The 16,493-nt window shown below is 42.6% G+C and overlaps 7 protein-coding genes across 7 annotated transcripts; 6 read left to right on the top strand and 1 right to left on the bottom strand.

Moving 5' to 3' along the window:
- Window positions 1-148: 148 nt before the first annotated feature.
- Window positions 149-915, top strand: EAF01_011151 (uncharacterized protein; the record flags this gene model as incomplete). The annotated part of the gene is made up of 3 exons (XM_038919408.1): window positions 149-244; window positions 403-551; window positions 786-915. 3 exons carry the CDS (start codon window positions 149-151, stop codon window positions 913-915), a joined length of 375 nt encoding a protein of 124 aa, XP_038765279.1.
- Window positions 916-2,471: 1,556 nt separating this feature from the next.
- EAF01_011150 (uncharacterized protein) lies at window positions 2,472-4,166 on the top strand (the record flags this gene model as incomplete). Its single annotated transcript, XM_038919407.1, has 3 exons — window positions 2,472-2,520; window positions 2,569-2,731; window positions 2,783-4,166. The coding sequence occupies 3 exons, from the start codon at window positions 2,472-2,474 to the stop codon at window positions 4,164-4,166; spliced, it is 1,596 nt and encodes a 531-aa protein (XP_038765278.1).
- A 439-nt stretch (window positions 4,167-4,605) lies between these two features.
- Window positions 4,606-6,786, bottom strand: EAF01_011149 (uncharacterized protein; the record flags this gene model as incomplete). Its single annotated transcript, XM_038919406.1, has 3 exons — window positions 4,606-5,998; window positions 6,049-6,489; window positions 6,542-6,786. 3 exons carry the CDS (start codon window positions 6,784-6,786, stop codon window positions 4,606-4,608), a joined length of 2,079 nt encoding a protein of 692 aa, XP_038765277.1.
- A 626-nt stretch (window positions 6,787-7,412) lies between these two features.
- EAF01_011148 (uncharacterized protein) lies at window positions 7,413-10,410 on the top strand (the record flags this gene model as incomplete). Its single annotated transcript, XM_038919405.1, has 6 exons — window positions 7,413-8,098; window positions 8,154-8,352; window positions 8,403-8,622; window positions 8,679-9,150; window positions 9,195-10,129; window positions 10,196-10,410. The coding sequence occupies 6 exons, from the start codon at window positions 7,413-7,415 to the stop codon at window positions 10,408-10,410; spliced, it is 2,727 nt and encodes a 908-aa protein (XP_038765276.1).
- Window positions 10,411-11,014: 604 nt separating this feature from the next.
- EAF01_011147 (uncharacterized protein) lies at window positions 11,015-11,842 on the top strand (the record flags this gene model as incomplete). Its single annotated transcript, XM_038919404.1, has 1 exon — window positions 11,015-11,842. One exon carries the CDS (start codon window positions 11,015-11,017, stop codon window positions 11,840-11,842), a length of 828 nt encoding a protein of 275 aa, XP_038765275.1.
- Window positions 11,843-13,067: 1,225 nt separating this feature from the next.
- EAF01_011146 (uncharacterized protein) lies at window positions 13,068-13,889 on the top strand (the record flags this gene model as incomplete). Its single annotated transcript, XM_038919403.1, has 2 exons — window positions 13,068-13,304; window positions 13,368-13,889. The coding sequence occupies 2 exons, from the start codon at window positions 13,068-13,070 to the stop codon at window positions 13,887-13,889; spliced, it is 759 nt and encodes a 252-aa protein (XP_038765274.1).
- An 896-nt stretch (window positions 13,890-14,785) lies between these two features.
- EAF01_011145 (uncharacterized protein) lies at window positions 14,786-16,364 on the top strand (the record flags this gene model as incomplete). Its single annotated transcript, XM_038919402.1, has 3 exons — window positions 14,786-14,961; window positions 15,008-15,695; window positions 15,729-16,364. 3 exons carry the CDS (start codon window positions 14,786-14,788, stop codon window positions 16,362-16,364), a joined length of 1,500 nt encoding a protein of 499 aa, XP_038765273.1.
- Between the last annotated feature and the right edge of the window lie 129 nt (window positions 16,365-16,493).

The raw sequence follows: 16,493 nt of genomic DNA, 5'->3' as shown, positions 1-16,493 counted from the left end.
GAAGAATCACATCGCTCCACAACATTTCTAGGACATCTCAAGGAATCTTCCCCTGGAATAAAAATCGACCAGCTTAGTTTGTTCACAGAGTATGAAATCTGTTCCATCGATGGAAAATTTCCCTCTACATTTTTGAGGAGCTGCAAATATGAGTACTCCAATTGGAGGATGTGCACGTGGTATGACGAGATATCCACATACGAAGGGTTTCAAGGCTGCATGGGCCTTTACGAGGTCGCTACTTGTTTGAACTCTATTGCCTACTTTTCGAGATCAGGCTTGCGGTATTATGGTTGCAAACAAAAGAGAATGCAGGGAATTAATGGACTTCATGCTTGACATAGACACATGGAAAAGCGATATGCGAAGACGATGGGTGGAGAAGTCGAAGGATTTGAATAGGAGGAGGAGGAGGAGGAGGAGGAGGAGGAGGAGGAGGAAGAGGAAGAGGAAGAGGAAGAGGAAGAGGAAGAGGAAGAGGAAGAGGAAGAGGAAGAGGAAGAAGAAGAAGAAGAAGAAGAAGAAGAAGAAGAAACTTCTAAAGCATTGAGGTATTGCCGTATTATATACTTCTGAGACACTTCTCTCAGAAAGCTGCTTACATATAGATGGTCTGTCTGGCTGAAGGAAATCACTCAAGAATGATTCGAACCTCGCCCTTAGATGGCACTAGCACTCCCACTGTAAGGTTTCATGACATTGATATCAAGATCGAACCAAACAGACATTGATTGCTCAAATCTAATCAAGTGCAGTGAAATGGCCAAACTATATTGACAATTCAGTACAGATGCGAGTGCAGTAAGTTTACCGTCTGAGACCCCTGTGGCGCCAGTTCCTCAGCGTGAAGAACAAAATAAGAATGGTCGAATGGAAGCAAAATTGGGACCACAATCCTCCAAAGGGCGTAGCTAGGTGCTACCGATTTCCTTTTGAACGGTTATAAGATTCTCCACTTGAAAAAGCCGACGGCCGAGAAGGAGTATTTACGATTAATCCGATATAATGAACTCAGCGAGACACCGAAAGGTGTAGCAGATGTCTCTATCCTAGAAGTCTCGGCGTTCCTGGTCTGTATTTCGAAACCTCTGGATGTCCTAGATTACCTCGCTAACTTTTATGGGAATCAAAAGAGTGACCGGTGTTTGTTGATATTGATCGATAACCCTTAGCAACCCCCAAGATTCAAGTACCTGTCCCGAGTAATTCTGTGCCTAGATCATTAGATTTCTACCTTCATTCGAACGGCTGACCGTCATGTTTCGATTCACGCGTAGCAATTGGTACTGCGGCTGGTGTGATCAGTTTGAGTCACACTGTCCCTTTCGTTTAATTTGAATTGCCAACATCATCCTCATCTTCCCTGATCTACATCTTTATCAGTACCCCTGCATCCAAGGATGAGTACCGGGTCAGACTACCCGGGTATATCCGGGTATGTCGTGACATCTCTCCGGGTAGATGACATACCCGGAGAGGCCAAAACACCGGGTAAGGCTCGGGCGTCCATCCTTATCTGCATTTCTACATCGTGAAAAGCCTTCTTCAAAGCAATTCCGAAAGTATTTGGATTGCCAAGATGCACCTTCGGCGTTTTTACTGAGTTTGACATGAACAGGATCTCGATCGGTCCTTTGCAGATGGATATACCTTCTGACATGCTAGATGTTAAACATCTGAGGTTCTCAGAGATGGAGATGTTCAAAAATGCGTGTATCCGGACCGTACATCCCTTGTTCCTTTGCTCTCATCTTGTCATTGTAGGTAGTCGGAGGGGGAAACTAGCCGCAATTGATTAATAGCTCGCTTTTGTTTCCTTAGATAGAAAGTCCTTTTCTTATAACTTATGTATGATTGAGCTTTCGTAGTGTTTGATATCAGGTATTCAAGTGGTGAACTACGGCTTTTCTTTCTTCCGACGAAAAAAAAAAACTAGAACATCAGAAAAATGGCACGTCTTTAAAACTGTTCATTAAATCAAATTGTTAATAAATCTGTATATAAAATCGAAATAAATATTGAGAAGCTTACAAGTTATAATTTTCTTCACTTTATTGAACTTTTCATATTCTTTGGGATTTATCATCTAATTTCAAATAATAGGCAGTTTTCGCAAGATTTTCTATTCTGGCGAATTTGCCGTGCTAGTTTCTCCGTCCACAGTGAGCCGAACCCGGTTGAGCAATGCGGGGCAAATTCCGCTGCCCGGCTACCACCTTCTAATTATGAGACCCCCAAAGTAGGTGGGGTGGAATCCGCTCCCACATTTGCTCTCATGCGTTTTGACATGTCAAGACAAGGACTGCTACGCCTTTTGAAGACATCGTGGCGATAATCTCGTCTTCAATAGAGAAAAGTCTCTTCCTTGGCGAAGAAAGATTCCGACATATTTCTGATTATATATAATCTTAAATGGTGGCATTTTCCCATTCTTCTCGCTGTACATACACACATATTTCCTGTCAATCAAAATGGATTCGAAGCAATTTAAAGAGGCGGCGACGTCCGCCATTGATGAGAGTAGGTTAAAGTTCCCTCATCTGAAGTACTATGTACTGACCATCATAGTCATTCAATATTATGATAATATCCATGAGCGAAGAGTAGTCTCCAATGTTGAGCCTGGTTACCTGAAGAAAATTCTTCCAGATGGTCCACCGCAAGAGGGTGAATCATGGGCAGAGATCCAGAAAGACATCGAAACTAAAATCATGCCTGGTCTGACACATTGGTGAGTCTGGCGTCTATATGTGAGGCTTAAGATGGACACTAATATACCAAGGCAATCACCTAATTTCATGGCTTTCTTCCCTGCATCATCTACCTACCCTGGAATGCTCGGAGAGTTATACTCAGCAGCTTTCACTGCTCCTGCTTTCAATTGGATCTGCTCCCCTGCCGTGACAGAATTGGAGACTGTTGTAATGGACTGGCTGGCCAAGCTTCTCAATCTCCCAGACTGTTATTTGTCAACGACTCATGGTGGTGGTGTTATCCAAGGATCAGCTTCGGAAGCCATTGTAACTGTTATGGTCGCTGCACGTGATAAATATCTTCGTGAAACTACCGCAGGTTTATCAGGTGTTGAGCTCGAGGATGCGATTGCACACAAGAGGAGTAAACTGGTTGCACTAGGAAGCGAAATGGCACACAGCTCCACGCAAAAAGCCGCGCAGATAGCTGGTGTTAGATTTCGATCAATCCCAGTACTCGCATCCAATGATTTCGCTATGACGGGTGAGGATCTAGAGAAAGTATTGAAAGAATGCAAATCTCAAGGATTGGAACCCTTCTATCTGACTTCGACTTTGGGAACAACATCTACATGCGCAGTTGACGATTTCGCATCTATCGCGACAGTACTTTCAAGATACGCACCTCCAGATGTTGCAGGCGAGATCTGGGTTCACGTTGATGCTGCTTATGCGGGTGCGGCTTTGGTTTGCCCTGAATACCATCACTTAACATCTTCTTTCGAACGTTTCCATTCGTTCGACATGAACATGCACAAATGGCTTCTGACAAATTTCGACGCTTCTTGTCTCTATGTCAAGAAACGCAAAGATTTGATCGACGCACTCTCCATAACACCCAGTTATCTCCGCAACGAGTTTTCAGAAAGTGGACTCGTAACCGACTATCGGGACTGGCAAATTCCTCTCGGAAGACGCTTCCGAAGCTTGAAGATTTGGTTTGTTCTTAGAACGTACGGAGTCAAGGGCTTACAAGAACATATTCGAAAACACGTGAAGCTCGGGGAATTACTCGGCAGTCTGCTCAAGACACGGGAAGATCTATTCAATATAGTTACAGGACCCAATTTCGCCCTTACGGTTCTGAATATTGTTCCTAAAGCCACGGGTGCGGGGGCGGAGGCACAGAATAGTCTCACGAAAGAAGTATACGAGCTTATTAATAATAGAGGCGAGATATATCTCACAGCCGGTGTGGTGGGAAGTGCATATGTAATCCGAGTCGTGAGCGCGAATCCCAAGGCCGAGGAAAGTTTTATCCGGAAAGCTTTTGAGATTTTAGTCAATACGTCTGAAGAAGTCCGGGATGGAAACGCGAGCAAACAGGGAAATTTAAATGGGTTTGTTGTGAATGGGAAGGCCGAGGGTGTGGGTGAAGTGGCGGTCGTCAATGGGAATGGATTGCCAAATTAGAACTAGACGGAAAGAATGGGGATTATGGTTGGAAAAGTAAATACCCTACGCGAGGGAATTATCATATTCTCTGCATGAGATCTTGCAGGTTTATACAAATGGATATAAATATTAGATAGAAAATATTTCAGATCATTCCACTTTTCAAAGCTATGTATAGAGACTCGAAAGAAGTTTTTAGATTCGGTGACTACGTTGATATCTTCTCGACATAGTGAAAACCCGTTTTTAGAATTATAAACTTCAAAATTATCTCACAGGACCTTACCCAAATTCCTTCTAGAATTCTGAAATAAACAAGCTGAGTGAATTTTTGACATATAGAAGTTATCTCAACATTCTCAACTTGCACACTCGCAAACGTGATAATGAAGAAAAGACACGGAAAAATCATCATCGAGTGGATAATCTTTTTCTTCTGCAAGATGATACATTTTCACTACCTTTTCGAATCGTCCTCCTCAAGGGAATCTTCCCATTTCGAACGCTCCTCGAAATCTATCTTCCTAACCAATCGATCCTTATCAACTGATACATCTGACTTCACCCTCTTAATCAACTTATCCAGATCAATTTTTTCCGACGAAAGCTGACTTGTCTCTCTCAGATCCGCTTGAAGAAGTTGCATTCTCTCCAGACGTCGTGGCTCTCTGTCTTGCCATCTTTGCTGTGATTTCTCATGCGATCTTTCTCTTCTCAGTCGTCTAATTTCTTCTCTATTTGAGATGTCTACCCCCGTGCTGAGGATATTTGGATTTTTCTCTGCCTCGATTATCTCGCCTTCCTCGTTTAGCTTTTTAGGCATCTTTTGTTTAATCCAATTTTCGTTTCCTGGGAAGGATAGACCCTCTGCAATATATTCTTCATCTGGAACGATTTTGATGATTCGGATGTTGGATTTTCCACGTCGAAGAACAAGCATTGAACCATCAATGATATAGTGATGAGTATCCGAGTTTTTCCATATTTTAATTGGGGTGAAAACTAATGCGTCATCCTTGCCTATATATCCCAAAGGCCTGGATCCACCAACATAGAGTCCGGAAGCACCGCACAAACGATTAGCTTCGGAAGCTGTGGCACAAAGGCCAGCGGCGACGACAATTCTTGCAATACTTCGAGTCATGACAAATGAACGTGGTAGTTTCAGGTCTGCTTTGGGTCTATTAGATGCGTTGATGTTACCTGTGCTTGATTTGCTAGATGTAAGTGTGTCTTCGAGGTTCTCCAAGTGACGCTGCAATTCCTCGACATTCGCCGAAGCACCAGATTTACTGAAAAGAAGTCGATGTTTGAGCTCGGCCGCTTTGGCGTCAGGGATCCCGTGAATCAGCTCTAGGAAATCTCGTGCTAATGCGTGTTGAGCTTTTCGAGTATGAGGCTCCTTCATGTGTTCCTCCATAATTTTATTGATTTGCTCAATGGGCATGAATGTGAAAAGTTTAAGGTATCTTTCTACTTCCTGATCTGATGTTCGAAGAAAATACGCATACAAATCGAACGAGCTCATCATATCCTTGTCCAGCCAAAGAGCATTTCCAGCACTTTTTCCAAACTTGGCTCCTGAAGATGTGGTTAAGAGAGGAACTGTAAATCCGAGAGGTGGTACCGCTTTTTTGTGTTGCTCCTGCACTACAGGATCAGGATGATTTGCTAGAATGTATTTAAGCGCATCAATGCCAGCTGTGATGTTGCCATACTGATCAGAGCCACCAATCTGCATTGTTATGCCTTTCGTATTGTACATGTGCCACCAATCCCACGATTGCAATAAAGGATACGAAAACTCAGAATAGGACATGCCATCGCCATTATTCATCTTATTCTTGACACTATAAATGTCAGCCAGGTTTCAGCAGACGCAGAAAGAGAATTTACTTACGTATCCTTGGCAATCATCGCACCTATTCTCATTCCTGGGCCAAGAATTTGGAGAAGCTCCATTACTGTCAATTTATTCATCCAGTGATGGTTATTTACCAACCCTCTTCTCCATGCCCATTCCCAGTGATATCCATATTTTCTCCCATATGCCTCGACGTTCAACCATATGCCTTTCAATTGATAATGCATCTTCAATATATTCTCATTTCTCGTTGTGCTCTTCATTTTCTGTCGTGTCGTCAAACGATCAGTCGGGTCGCCAATTTTTGCAGTAGCTCCTCCAACCAACGAAACCGTGTGGTAACCATGTACATACATCCAGAACAGGGACATGAGAGGTAGTAAATGGCCAACATGGAGTGAAGGCGCCGTAGGATCTACACCCACATACGCACCAAGCCGGTTTTCCGTCATCGCGCGATCAAGTTCGTCTCTCGAACTAAAACAAAAGTTAACGTCTCGCATCGGAGAAGCCAAGGAGGGGTACCTACCCAGTTATCTGATGTACATATCCTCGCTCCTCCAGAATTGAAAGCATGCTCTTCTTCTTTCCTGCTTTAATTTCCGCAGCATTCTTGGCCCACGCCAATTGCGCATCTGCCGCTTTCGCTAGGTATTTCGTTCCAATCCATCTTCTCGACGCTTTATTTGAATTTCGAGAAGTTCTGAAAGCGCATCTTGCGCAAACATAAGGGTCAGGTCGAGCCGAATATCGAAGGAGAGAAGTGGTTGCCATCTTGTGTGACTGAAAAATAGGAGTATTTCACGAATACATGAAGAATCTCGAAGAAAACAGAAAGGTCTCGCGACCGAAGGCTTCTACGACAAATATCCTGCTTCAATATCCATTTGCAATTCTTGAGGGCCAAAATAATTTTACGGAAATCCGGTAAGGTTAAACATTTATCCGACTGCCAAGATAAGATTATTAATCAGCCCGCCCGCTAGTCAGGGGGTTCTCCATCCGCGCCTGTGTTTATCTCCACGTGCTCTCCAGTGTCCACATTCAGAGGCACGGAAGAGCAACCTCCATAATTCATCAGCAGCTAGTAGATTCGTACACTGCAAGTTTTGAATGACATATATTGAGACCATTCATCCATCCAACCACATTGTACAGAAGAAAAAGAACAGATTCACACAGATAGTCACGGGTTTGGGAAGAAACTCTGTACCATAAGTCAAAATCTATTCCTTGACACTTCACACTTCGCTCCTTCTCCATCTGTTTAACAACAGGCTTTCCTAGTTCTCCTCCGTTTTTGGAAACTCTTAACTTCTCTATAAAAATCTTACATGCTACTTCTGTCTACCCAACTTTACTACCCAATACCTCACACTGATTCTGCCCTTTGAGTAAAAATGGCCGAAGCTCAGACATTCATCAGTGGAGCAGATGGCAATGAAGTCTTTCAAGCGAAGTATATTCCAAAACAAAAAGGTCCTCCCACTTCAGACCACCCGAGTTTGAAGGCATACATCTCAACTTATCCTCCTTTGGGTCAACTGACGACTGTTCCTGATCATACCAAAGTCGTCACAGCTTTACTAGAGGTTGATGAAAGTCGTGCCACAGAATCATGGGAAGTTTCACTTCTGTATAGCAGCAATGGAGACCAATGTGAGGAATCTCTTATGGAGTCTATAGAGAAGACAGATTCCCAACCAAAGGTTTTGCAAACCGTCGCACCTTTGGGGCTCCATCAATTATACTTCAAAACCTCTTTACCCGCCCGTCTCCCAACGAATTTCACAGTCAAATTCCGAAGCAACTCGAGCCAATCTTGGAAACTCATACAAGACCACCAGGGAACGCCAGATGGGAGGATTGTCTTGAAAACAATCACTTCCCAGGAGAACATCTCAAGTAATTTATCCGATTATGTTCAGGACTTAAATACGTCACTAGAAGTCAAGAATTATCGCAGTCAATGCCCAGGGACTACTTTATGGTCAGTGCAAGTCCCAATTGAAGGAGCTGTTGGAAAAGAATCCACTGTAAAGGACATTAAATTTGGGCTCCCTTGGGGCCAAGATAAATTGGCAAGGTTGGTCTCACTCTTCGTTATCACCTAATATTTCACTCTTTGCTGACATAGCTAGATGGTTTGCTTTGATTCGCATTTGGACACCCTGGCTGGCCCCTCGACAGGGAAAAAATCATTTTGAGCTTGATAAAGAGGCCGTAACTTGTTCCTTTTTAAGCTCGGATGGCAAGCACATTGTTTTACTGGCTATCAGTGGAATTAATAACGTCATGACTCTATTCAAAAGTGACAGTGATGGCAAAGTTGTCTTGGAAGTATGTTAGAAATTTTCAAGACTTGAATATTGCGATTTTAACTTAGACAGGTTCGAAATGATAATCCCAAGGAGTCTGTTGCTCATGTCCTTGTTGGACTTGGAGATGACTATGAGTCCGCCAACGCCACTGTCATGTATCATGCTAGAGATGTCGTTGCGGCTCTCGAGAATAAGTCTGGACAAACGCAAAAGGAGATCGAAGCGCTCGAAGAAGGGGACGAGAAAACAAAGGTTTGGGTTGAAAACTGGTGTGATGGCTTGACTTATTGTATACCCAATAACTCTCCCGAAATAGTTTAAATAATTTACTAACCAACAATGCAGGCACATGGAATGCGCTTGGGCAACGACTAACCGAAGATAAGATACTCAAAGCAGTCGACATTCTAGCAGAAAACAAAATCAACGTCACAAACTTCATCATTGACGATAACTGGCAGTCAATTGACTATAAAGGACATGGTCAATTCCAACACGGTTGGATTGAGTTTGAGGCAGAAAGAGAAGCGTTTCCAAATGGCTTGAAACACACCGTATCGCTCATCCGACAGAAACAGCCTAGTATTCAGCATGTTGCTGTATGGCACGCGATTCTGGGCTATTGGGGTGGTCTTGCCTCGGATGGCAAAATCGCTGAGACTTACAAGACAGTCGAAGTCATTCGCCGAGATTCCGAGAGACGAAATTTACCTTTGGGTGGTAAAATGACTGTGGTCGCCAAAGAAGATGTTCGGCAGTTCTATGACGACTTTTATTCATTTCTTTCATCTTGTGGAGTTGATGCGGTTAAGACTGAGTAAGTGGGCCAAGATTTATCAATTTCTTGCTAACATGAAATAGTGCTCAATTTATGCTTGATCTCTTCGAGTCTGCCGAAGACCGCAGTGATCTTATATCCGCATATCAAGATGCGTGGACCCTTTCAACTCTTCGACATTTCAGTGTCAAAGCAATCTCTTGCATGTCACAAATTCCGCAAATTCTCTTTTATTCTCAATTACCCCAGAACAGACCTCCAATTCTCGTACGGAACTCTGATGACTTTTTTCCCGAAATTCCAACTAGTCATCCATGGCATGTTTTCACCAATGCCCACAATGCTTTGTTCACCCAGCATCTCAACCTCATTCCAGATTGGGACATGTTTCAGACCGTTCATGACTATTCTGGCTTCCATGCAGCTGCTAGATGTGTTAGCGGCGGTCCAATATACATTACAGATGTGCCAGGTCAACACGATCTTGATCTTATCAACCAAATGACAGGCCCCACTCCTCGAGGCAAAACTATCATTTTCAGACCTAGTGTCGTTGGTAAGAGTCTAGATCAGTATAATGGGTACGACGATGATCACATACTCCCAATCGGAACATACCATGGCGCTGCGTATACAGGGACTGGTATAATAGGCTTCTTCAACGTATCCCAGAGACCACTTAGTGAATTGGTGCCGTTGTCAAAGTTTCCTGGTGTTGAAGAGGCACAGTTTTACATCATTCGTGCACATTCTAGTGGAGTTATCTCTCAGCCCATGCAAGTTGTGGACCCTCAGGCTTTGATATACGTTTCTCTCGCTGTGAGAGGATACGATATCTTATCAGCCTATCCTTTGCGCGGATTTGTTGATCAAAAAAATGACAATACTACATGGGTAGCTAACCTAGGTCTCCTTGGTAAAATGGCCGGAGCTGCAGCGATTGTCAGCACCAAAATGACGAAATCAGAGAATGGCAAAATCCTGATTGACACAAATATCAAAGCTCTAGGAACTCTTGGTAAGTTCAACTCATTATTTTTTCTTTTACAGAAAAAATAAAACTAGATTCTAATTTGATCTTTAGGAATCTATATCTCGACTCTTCCTGATGTATCATACGAAGAGACCCTGTTGGTCACCATTCTTGGTAAGGTTGTACCACTTCACACAGTCAGTATTAGCAAGACTGATTCACATGTTCTTGAAATCGACATACTGGCGGCATGGAAGGAACTTGAGCTTTCAGGTGGATGGAGCAATGAAGTAGAGGTAAAGATATACATCAACTCTGCAGCATAGATCTCAGGTCCTCTGTCACATCCAATATTTGTTACAACGAAGCTCTCTCGTCTTCGCTCAGACGAGTCATCTAGCTTGAGACTGAATAGCAAAGATAATTCATGGCTTCGTAACCAATGATAGTTTCCGTAAACATTGTCAAGTCGCTTCTCTCATTCGTACTACACACTTCGCAGTACACCAAATATAGATCAATCTTCAAAAACAATCAGTAATCTAGAATCTTCAAACTTGTAATAGTATAGTCTAATTTACTGAATGGAAATTTGACGATTAATTCATTTTTGAAATGTTATGCTAATGAATTTTTGTTTATTTATGAAAGATTAAATATCGATTTGGGCATACCGCGATTGACTGGAGCCGCGTGCTTGTGAGCATCACATGCACGTGAAGTGGTGTAACCAATCGAAGAAGGTACAATGCTATGCGAAGGACCCCACCTCTAACCACAACCACAGTAGATATTCGCAAGTTACCTATTATGAGTATGATAAGAGACAGACTTCTACTTACATTTCTGTTCGGCCTATCAAGTATCCTACTGTATTACCCGTCCCACTTCGAACAGCAAGTGCTCAGTCTAATGGCTGACGCACACAAAATGCCATCACCTCCCACTATACCAACGGAAACTCGCCCAACACCATTCATCGTCGAATCCCCGAACGAAAACCAAAATACTCTTGTTCTACTACATGGTACTTCATCTTGGGGAGTCCCGTTCGCCCAAGAGCTCATGGCGCTGGTTCACTTTGATGTTTTACTCCCATTCACTAAACTCACTTTTCCATCGGGAATCCTACGAAAGACTACTGTCTTTGGTGGTAATTTGACCAATGCTTGGTTTGACATTGCCGATTTTTCAGATCGGACAGTAGGGGAAGAACAACAGAAGAAAGGGCTAAGAGAAAGCGTGGAGTATTTGGGCAAGCTCATTAAGAATGTAGTAGACAATGAATCTCACGATGAAGATCGCAAAGTGTTTGTAGGAGGTCTTAGTCAGGGATGTGCCATGAGCGTGGTTTTGTTGCTGAGTGGAGAATTGGATCGATTGGAAGTGTTGCCGAAGATTGGAGGATTTGTAGGGTTTAGTGGATGGTTGCCGCTTGGGAAACAAATTGCTGAAGTCGCTGCTGCTGGAAAAGATTGGAGACAGAGGAGAATGCTTGTTCAGAGTTGGTTAAGAAGCGAGTTAGGTCTCCCATCTTCGCGACCCCGAGATGAATTGACGATATCTACGGAAGGAGACTTGAGGATCCTCTTAACCCATGGTACAAATGACACGAAAGTAAAATTGGAGTGGGGTGAAAATATGAAGAAAGTATTAGAGAGTGTGGGGTATAGTGTTGAGTGGAAACTCTATGAAGGTTTAGGGCATGTCATTATTCCAGAGGAACTGACTTACATGGCGTCCTTCATAAGAAAGTAATTAACTGGCTAAGATCTTGTCGCTTATCAGCCCTTGTCTGTTGCCTTGATTCCAAGCCCCTTAGGAATAGTCACCAATCTTCGAACCGGCCAACACTTTTTCGCCCGCTGTCCACCTATTCCATTAGTTAGGTACAGGAAATCTGTCGTTTCATTTCATTTTCATCATCAAACAACCATGCACTATCAGCTGGCTACAAAGCACGATAATTGTTCAAGAACCTTCTCAGATAATATCCAATTCTATTTCATTAGAACAGTCTAGCCCAGTCTCTGAAACCTCAAAAGTTATGAGTGACGCTTTAAAGAAGAATGCCTCAGTTCCCATTCACCGGGTGTGGGTGCATATTATTAAACAAGAAAAAGTCCACAAGCATTCTTAGACGCACTACGCAGACCACTTGGGATTTAGATGTAAAGTAGTTAGATTGTTGTAAATTGATGAAATCTTAGTCCAGATCATAATCACTCCTCGAAAATTATGAAATTTGTTTATGTATTGTGCCTATTTTGTTTCATATACCAGGTATGTTGGGGTTTGCGGGCCCTATAAGCGAAAGCGGGGTATATCACACCCCGGAGCTGGATGTCTATAGTATTAGATTGTAAGACGATATTTTCAAATGATCTATAAATCACCTATAAAGAAATTGAGCACAATTCACGATTTTTCCACAATGTTTGATTTTCAAGCGATCAGGAAAGATAATTGCTTTGGTATTAATTGTTGCTTGGTTGTACTCGAATGGGTCAACTCGAATGGGTCAACTCGAAGTCTGATGAGGATCTCCTGCGACGGCGGTTCCTAAACAAACCCAAACAACTCCTGATAGCTCAGGAGAGCTCACCATAAAAATCTAAGAAGAATCTTTTTCAAATTGTGTTGGTTGTGTTTGAGTGGTGCCCATAGCGGGCTACAGAAGCATACAATCTTCCTCGGGCCTTTCTCTCAATCACTGCCTATTGTTTAGTTAGTACGGGAAGGTGGACAATTCAGGATCATCAATGTTGGCGGTTTCCACTAACTAGAGGTAACAACAATGCTATTTTGCTGCCTTCAGCTTTTACCTTTGGCTCGATATCCTATAAAGCCTACAGTGTTTCTAGTGTAATCTAGTGTTAAATCGATAGCTCAATATTCCGTATATTCATCGTCGTTTCGAAGCGCCCTCGATAATAATTACCTCGTACGTATCATTGTCAAATCATCAGCGCAGTATCTAGTCATGAAGCGACAAGTTCGTTGGTATAGCACAGAAGGATACCCTTTCATTATCTTTGCAGACGAAGATGAGAGTCCATTTGCTTTCCGGCAGGATGGAATAATCGAAGAAATTGCAGAAGAAATTTTACACGAGAGGAAGGCGGCAATTTTAGGGACACTTGTTGAGAATAGGGATATAGATCTCTATATCATAGCTAAAGTCATGATGGTAGAAAGGCCACATATAAAGAATGCAACTGTAAGATCCTACTTATACTACTTCCACGATAGTTGTATTCTACTAACTACGCATACATTCTAGGCAATGGAAAAAGCTCTATATTTCATGAAGTTCGTCCAAGATGTCGGAGCCGTGAAATTTAGAGGGAAACCTTGGTCTCAACAAATCCAAGATGCTTATTCTACTAGATCCTCATCTTCAGGAGAATCAAGCACATCAAATGGCACACACAAGACCCTGGAAAAGAAGCCTAAAGACGTAAAGAAAGCAGGTAAGGGTATCACTGTCATTCCGAAACCCGTGGAAGGAGCAAACTCCTCCATTAGCTCCGATGGACGTCAAAAGGGTCAAAAAGACAAGGAAGCGGATAAAAGAAAAAGAAGGGACGCTTATGAAAGAGAGAAACAGAGAAAAGCAGACGAAGACAAAAAGAGAAGGGAGCAAGATGATGCTGCAGAGATGGAAAGAAGAAAAGCAGATCTTGAACAGTTCAATGCGGATCGAACCAAGCACATGGCGCAGGCCAAGAAGAGTGCCACGCATCATCTCAGGGATGAAAGCCCGATGAGGAAAAAGACAAACGATGATAGAAAGAGACACTAGGCAATATGGTTTACAACTATCTCTCTGCCTCTGAGCAGAAAGGGCGAGGAGCTCATGAAAGGTAGACAGAAGCGGAGTTAGGCGTTCATGTCATTTTGGAATTTGTAATCATTAGATTCATCAACTTGCTGATGCCAAGTTTTATCGAGGTGATAAAGTGACGAGTAAGTTTTTTACATGCTAGGACTATCAACTAAGAGATAATTCCTACTAGTCATGCTCATAAATTCAAGTAAGCGACCATCATAGTCACTATCTCTAGCTCATGCGTCGGGGTATCAAGCTGGAAATTTCTTTTTGAATTATGAGGTATTTTAATCAATTGATTGTAGGAGTCTCTTGATTCAGAGAGGACCCGTCTCGTGATACGTTAAAATTTGCATTGGAGATCATTAGACTAAGAATACATTCACCAGAAAATCGACATTCGCCCCTTCAATGAACTCGCTTAATCGCCCTTGATTGAAACTCGTTGCTGGTGATGAATATTTAGTCTTGTTTACGGAGAGCAGCATTTTGAGGGCTCTATATTATCACGAGTTGATAGCAGACTGCTCATCTACTCTGGGGGTTTAGTGCCCTCTGATTCCGACTTCCTAATTCTGTATCGCGGTAGCTGCTTCTTCTTTAGGGTTTTTGGAGGCGTGGGAGTTTAAACATTGATCCGACCCAAAACAGCAGTGACGAATCTACTATATGGCACTGCAATTTTTATTGCAGGTTTTCAAAACCAATCCTTTGAGTTCTGACTTCTGGTGATGCACTTCTTATTGTTCCCCTTGACAGTCATAATTAAATTTCGATCCGTCGATAGAGGTCTCGTACTACTTAAGACCAAGAGTCAATAAGCAATAGAGAAATTATTAACCGTCAACCATCCTTTAACAGACGCTACCATGGCAGAATCAGAATCAGACGCTTCTAACCCGCTTTACAATAGAGACCATGAAGATTATTTCTTCTACGGTCGAGAATTAATTCCCCATTTCCCATACCGGGCCTACCATCTGAATGTTCTAGGATATTCTTTACCAAATGGAAGATTTGAACAGGATAAGCACCTATCTCCATTGTCAGCTCCTTCAACCCCGACTGAGATTTCCACTGACAGTGGGAAGCTTCCTATATAGACTTAGACAGTTTTATCCAGAGATCGTTACAATGGTCTATTCATATATCATTGATGAGCCATCGATTGATCCAGCCGCAGAAAACGATATCGAAGAAAGCAGCTTTATTCCAGATCCGGTCTTATTATCCAGACGACTCAATGGCTATCCACACAGCGATGATGAAGAAGAAGGTGAACCAATAACATCATATCCAATGCCGATCACTGCTCTGCTGTTCAAAAAGGAAAAACGAGCAGTCTATGCACCCACGACAGGAATAGATACACAGGCCTGGAAAATTCAAAATACTAAAGGCTGGAAAGATCATAGAAGCACACAACGAATTCTGGAGAGGAGTGTCTGTAAGAATCCATCAGAGGGTACTTATAGCCAACTGGTCCAATTCGCCTACTCCTTGGCGCTCCACGAGGGATTTCAAATTGGTTACGATAGTTGCACTTGGTGGTCTCCTGTGAGAAAACGTAGTCTTCTCAAGGGATTTCTGACGTGGTTTTGGAGCCACTTTGGTATTTACATAAATACGTGTAATTGGAGTATGTATCCAAAGGTAATGATCCCAAAAGTTCCAAACTGGCATCAGGAGAAACGACTTGAGTCATTCAATGGGATTCAAAACAGGAAACTTTACAATCGTTGGCCTGCATATAGACGACTGGAAGCCCCTCAGTTACAAGTTAGGGCTAGAACTCGCTAACAACAAGTGTAGTACTTCTCAATTAACAACCTTCTACAATACCATAGATTAGAGCACCTTACTCTACGATTTTCCACCACGACAATTAATCTCAAAAGGGGGGCGATGCACATGAACATGCGTCAATTCATTACGAGTTTGTCAGAAAAGCGCTGCGGCGCAAAAGGCTGCAAAGGCGACATCTGCGGGAAAGAATACTGTGGAGACCACTCATGGTTTCCCAATCTTCGCAATATCACATATCTCAATAGAAATCAACATACGGAAGGCATTGCAGAGGCTCGTTGTGATCCATTGAGAACGGGCTGGTCAAGACGCTTGATCAAACATTTTCAAGACGTCAAACTTTCGAAGTCTATTGAGGTGATCTTCGATATTTATGGCGGTCCCGATGAATTGAGCAGTGATGATGACGATGGAGAGTCCGATAGCAATTGGAATGAGGTTCTCTATAAGAAATATGATCCTAAAGAATATTATTATAAGAGTAATAACACGGATACGCCTGTTCTTTTGCACAATCGTCAGTTGGCAGTACAGGATTGCATTCGTCTTCTTCTGATGCCAAATTCATTGTTGAAGGGAAATACGAATGACTTACCAGAAGATTTGGGGCTTCAGGAATTGTTTGAAGATATCGTTGTTTGATTGTGGGCTGTTTCATTGTTTAAACAAGCAAAAAGACTTGGGTCCCAGGTTACGAATCAACAGAATGTATCGCTAGGGATACATTTGTTTTCCAAAAAGAGAAAGATGTGTTAGGGGAATAACAAAACA

This window comes from Botrytis porri, assembly GCF_014898465.1.
Source record: "Botrytis porri strain MUCL 3234 chromosome Unknown BPOR_019, whole genome shotgun sequence".
NCBI classification, from domain to species: Eukaryota; Fungi; Ascomycota; class Leotiomycetes; order Helotiales; family Sclerotiniaceae; genus Botrytis; species Botrytis porri.
The sequence above is the reverse complement of the archived record's forward strand: the minus strand, read 5'-3'. Positions and strand labels throughout refer to the sequence as shown.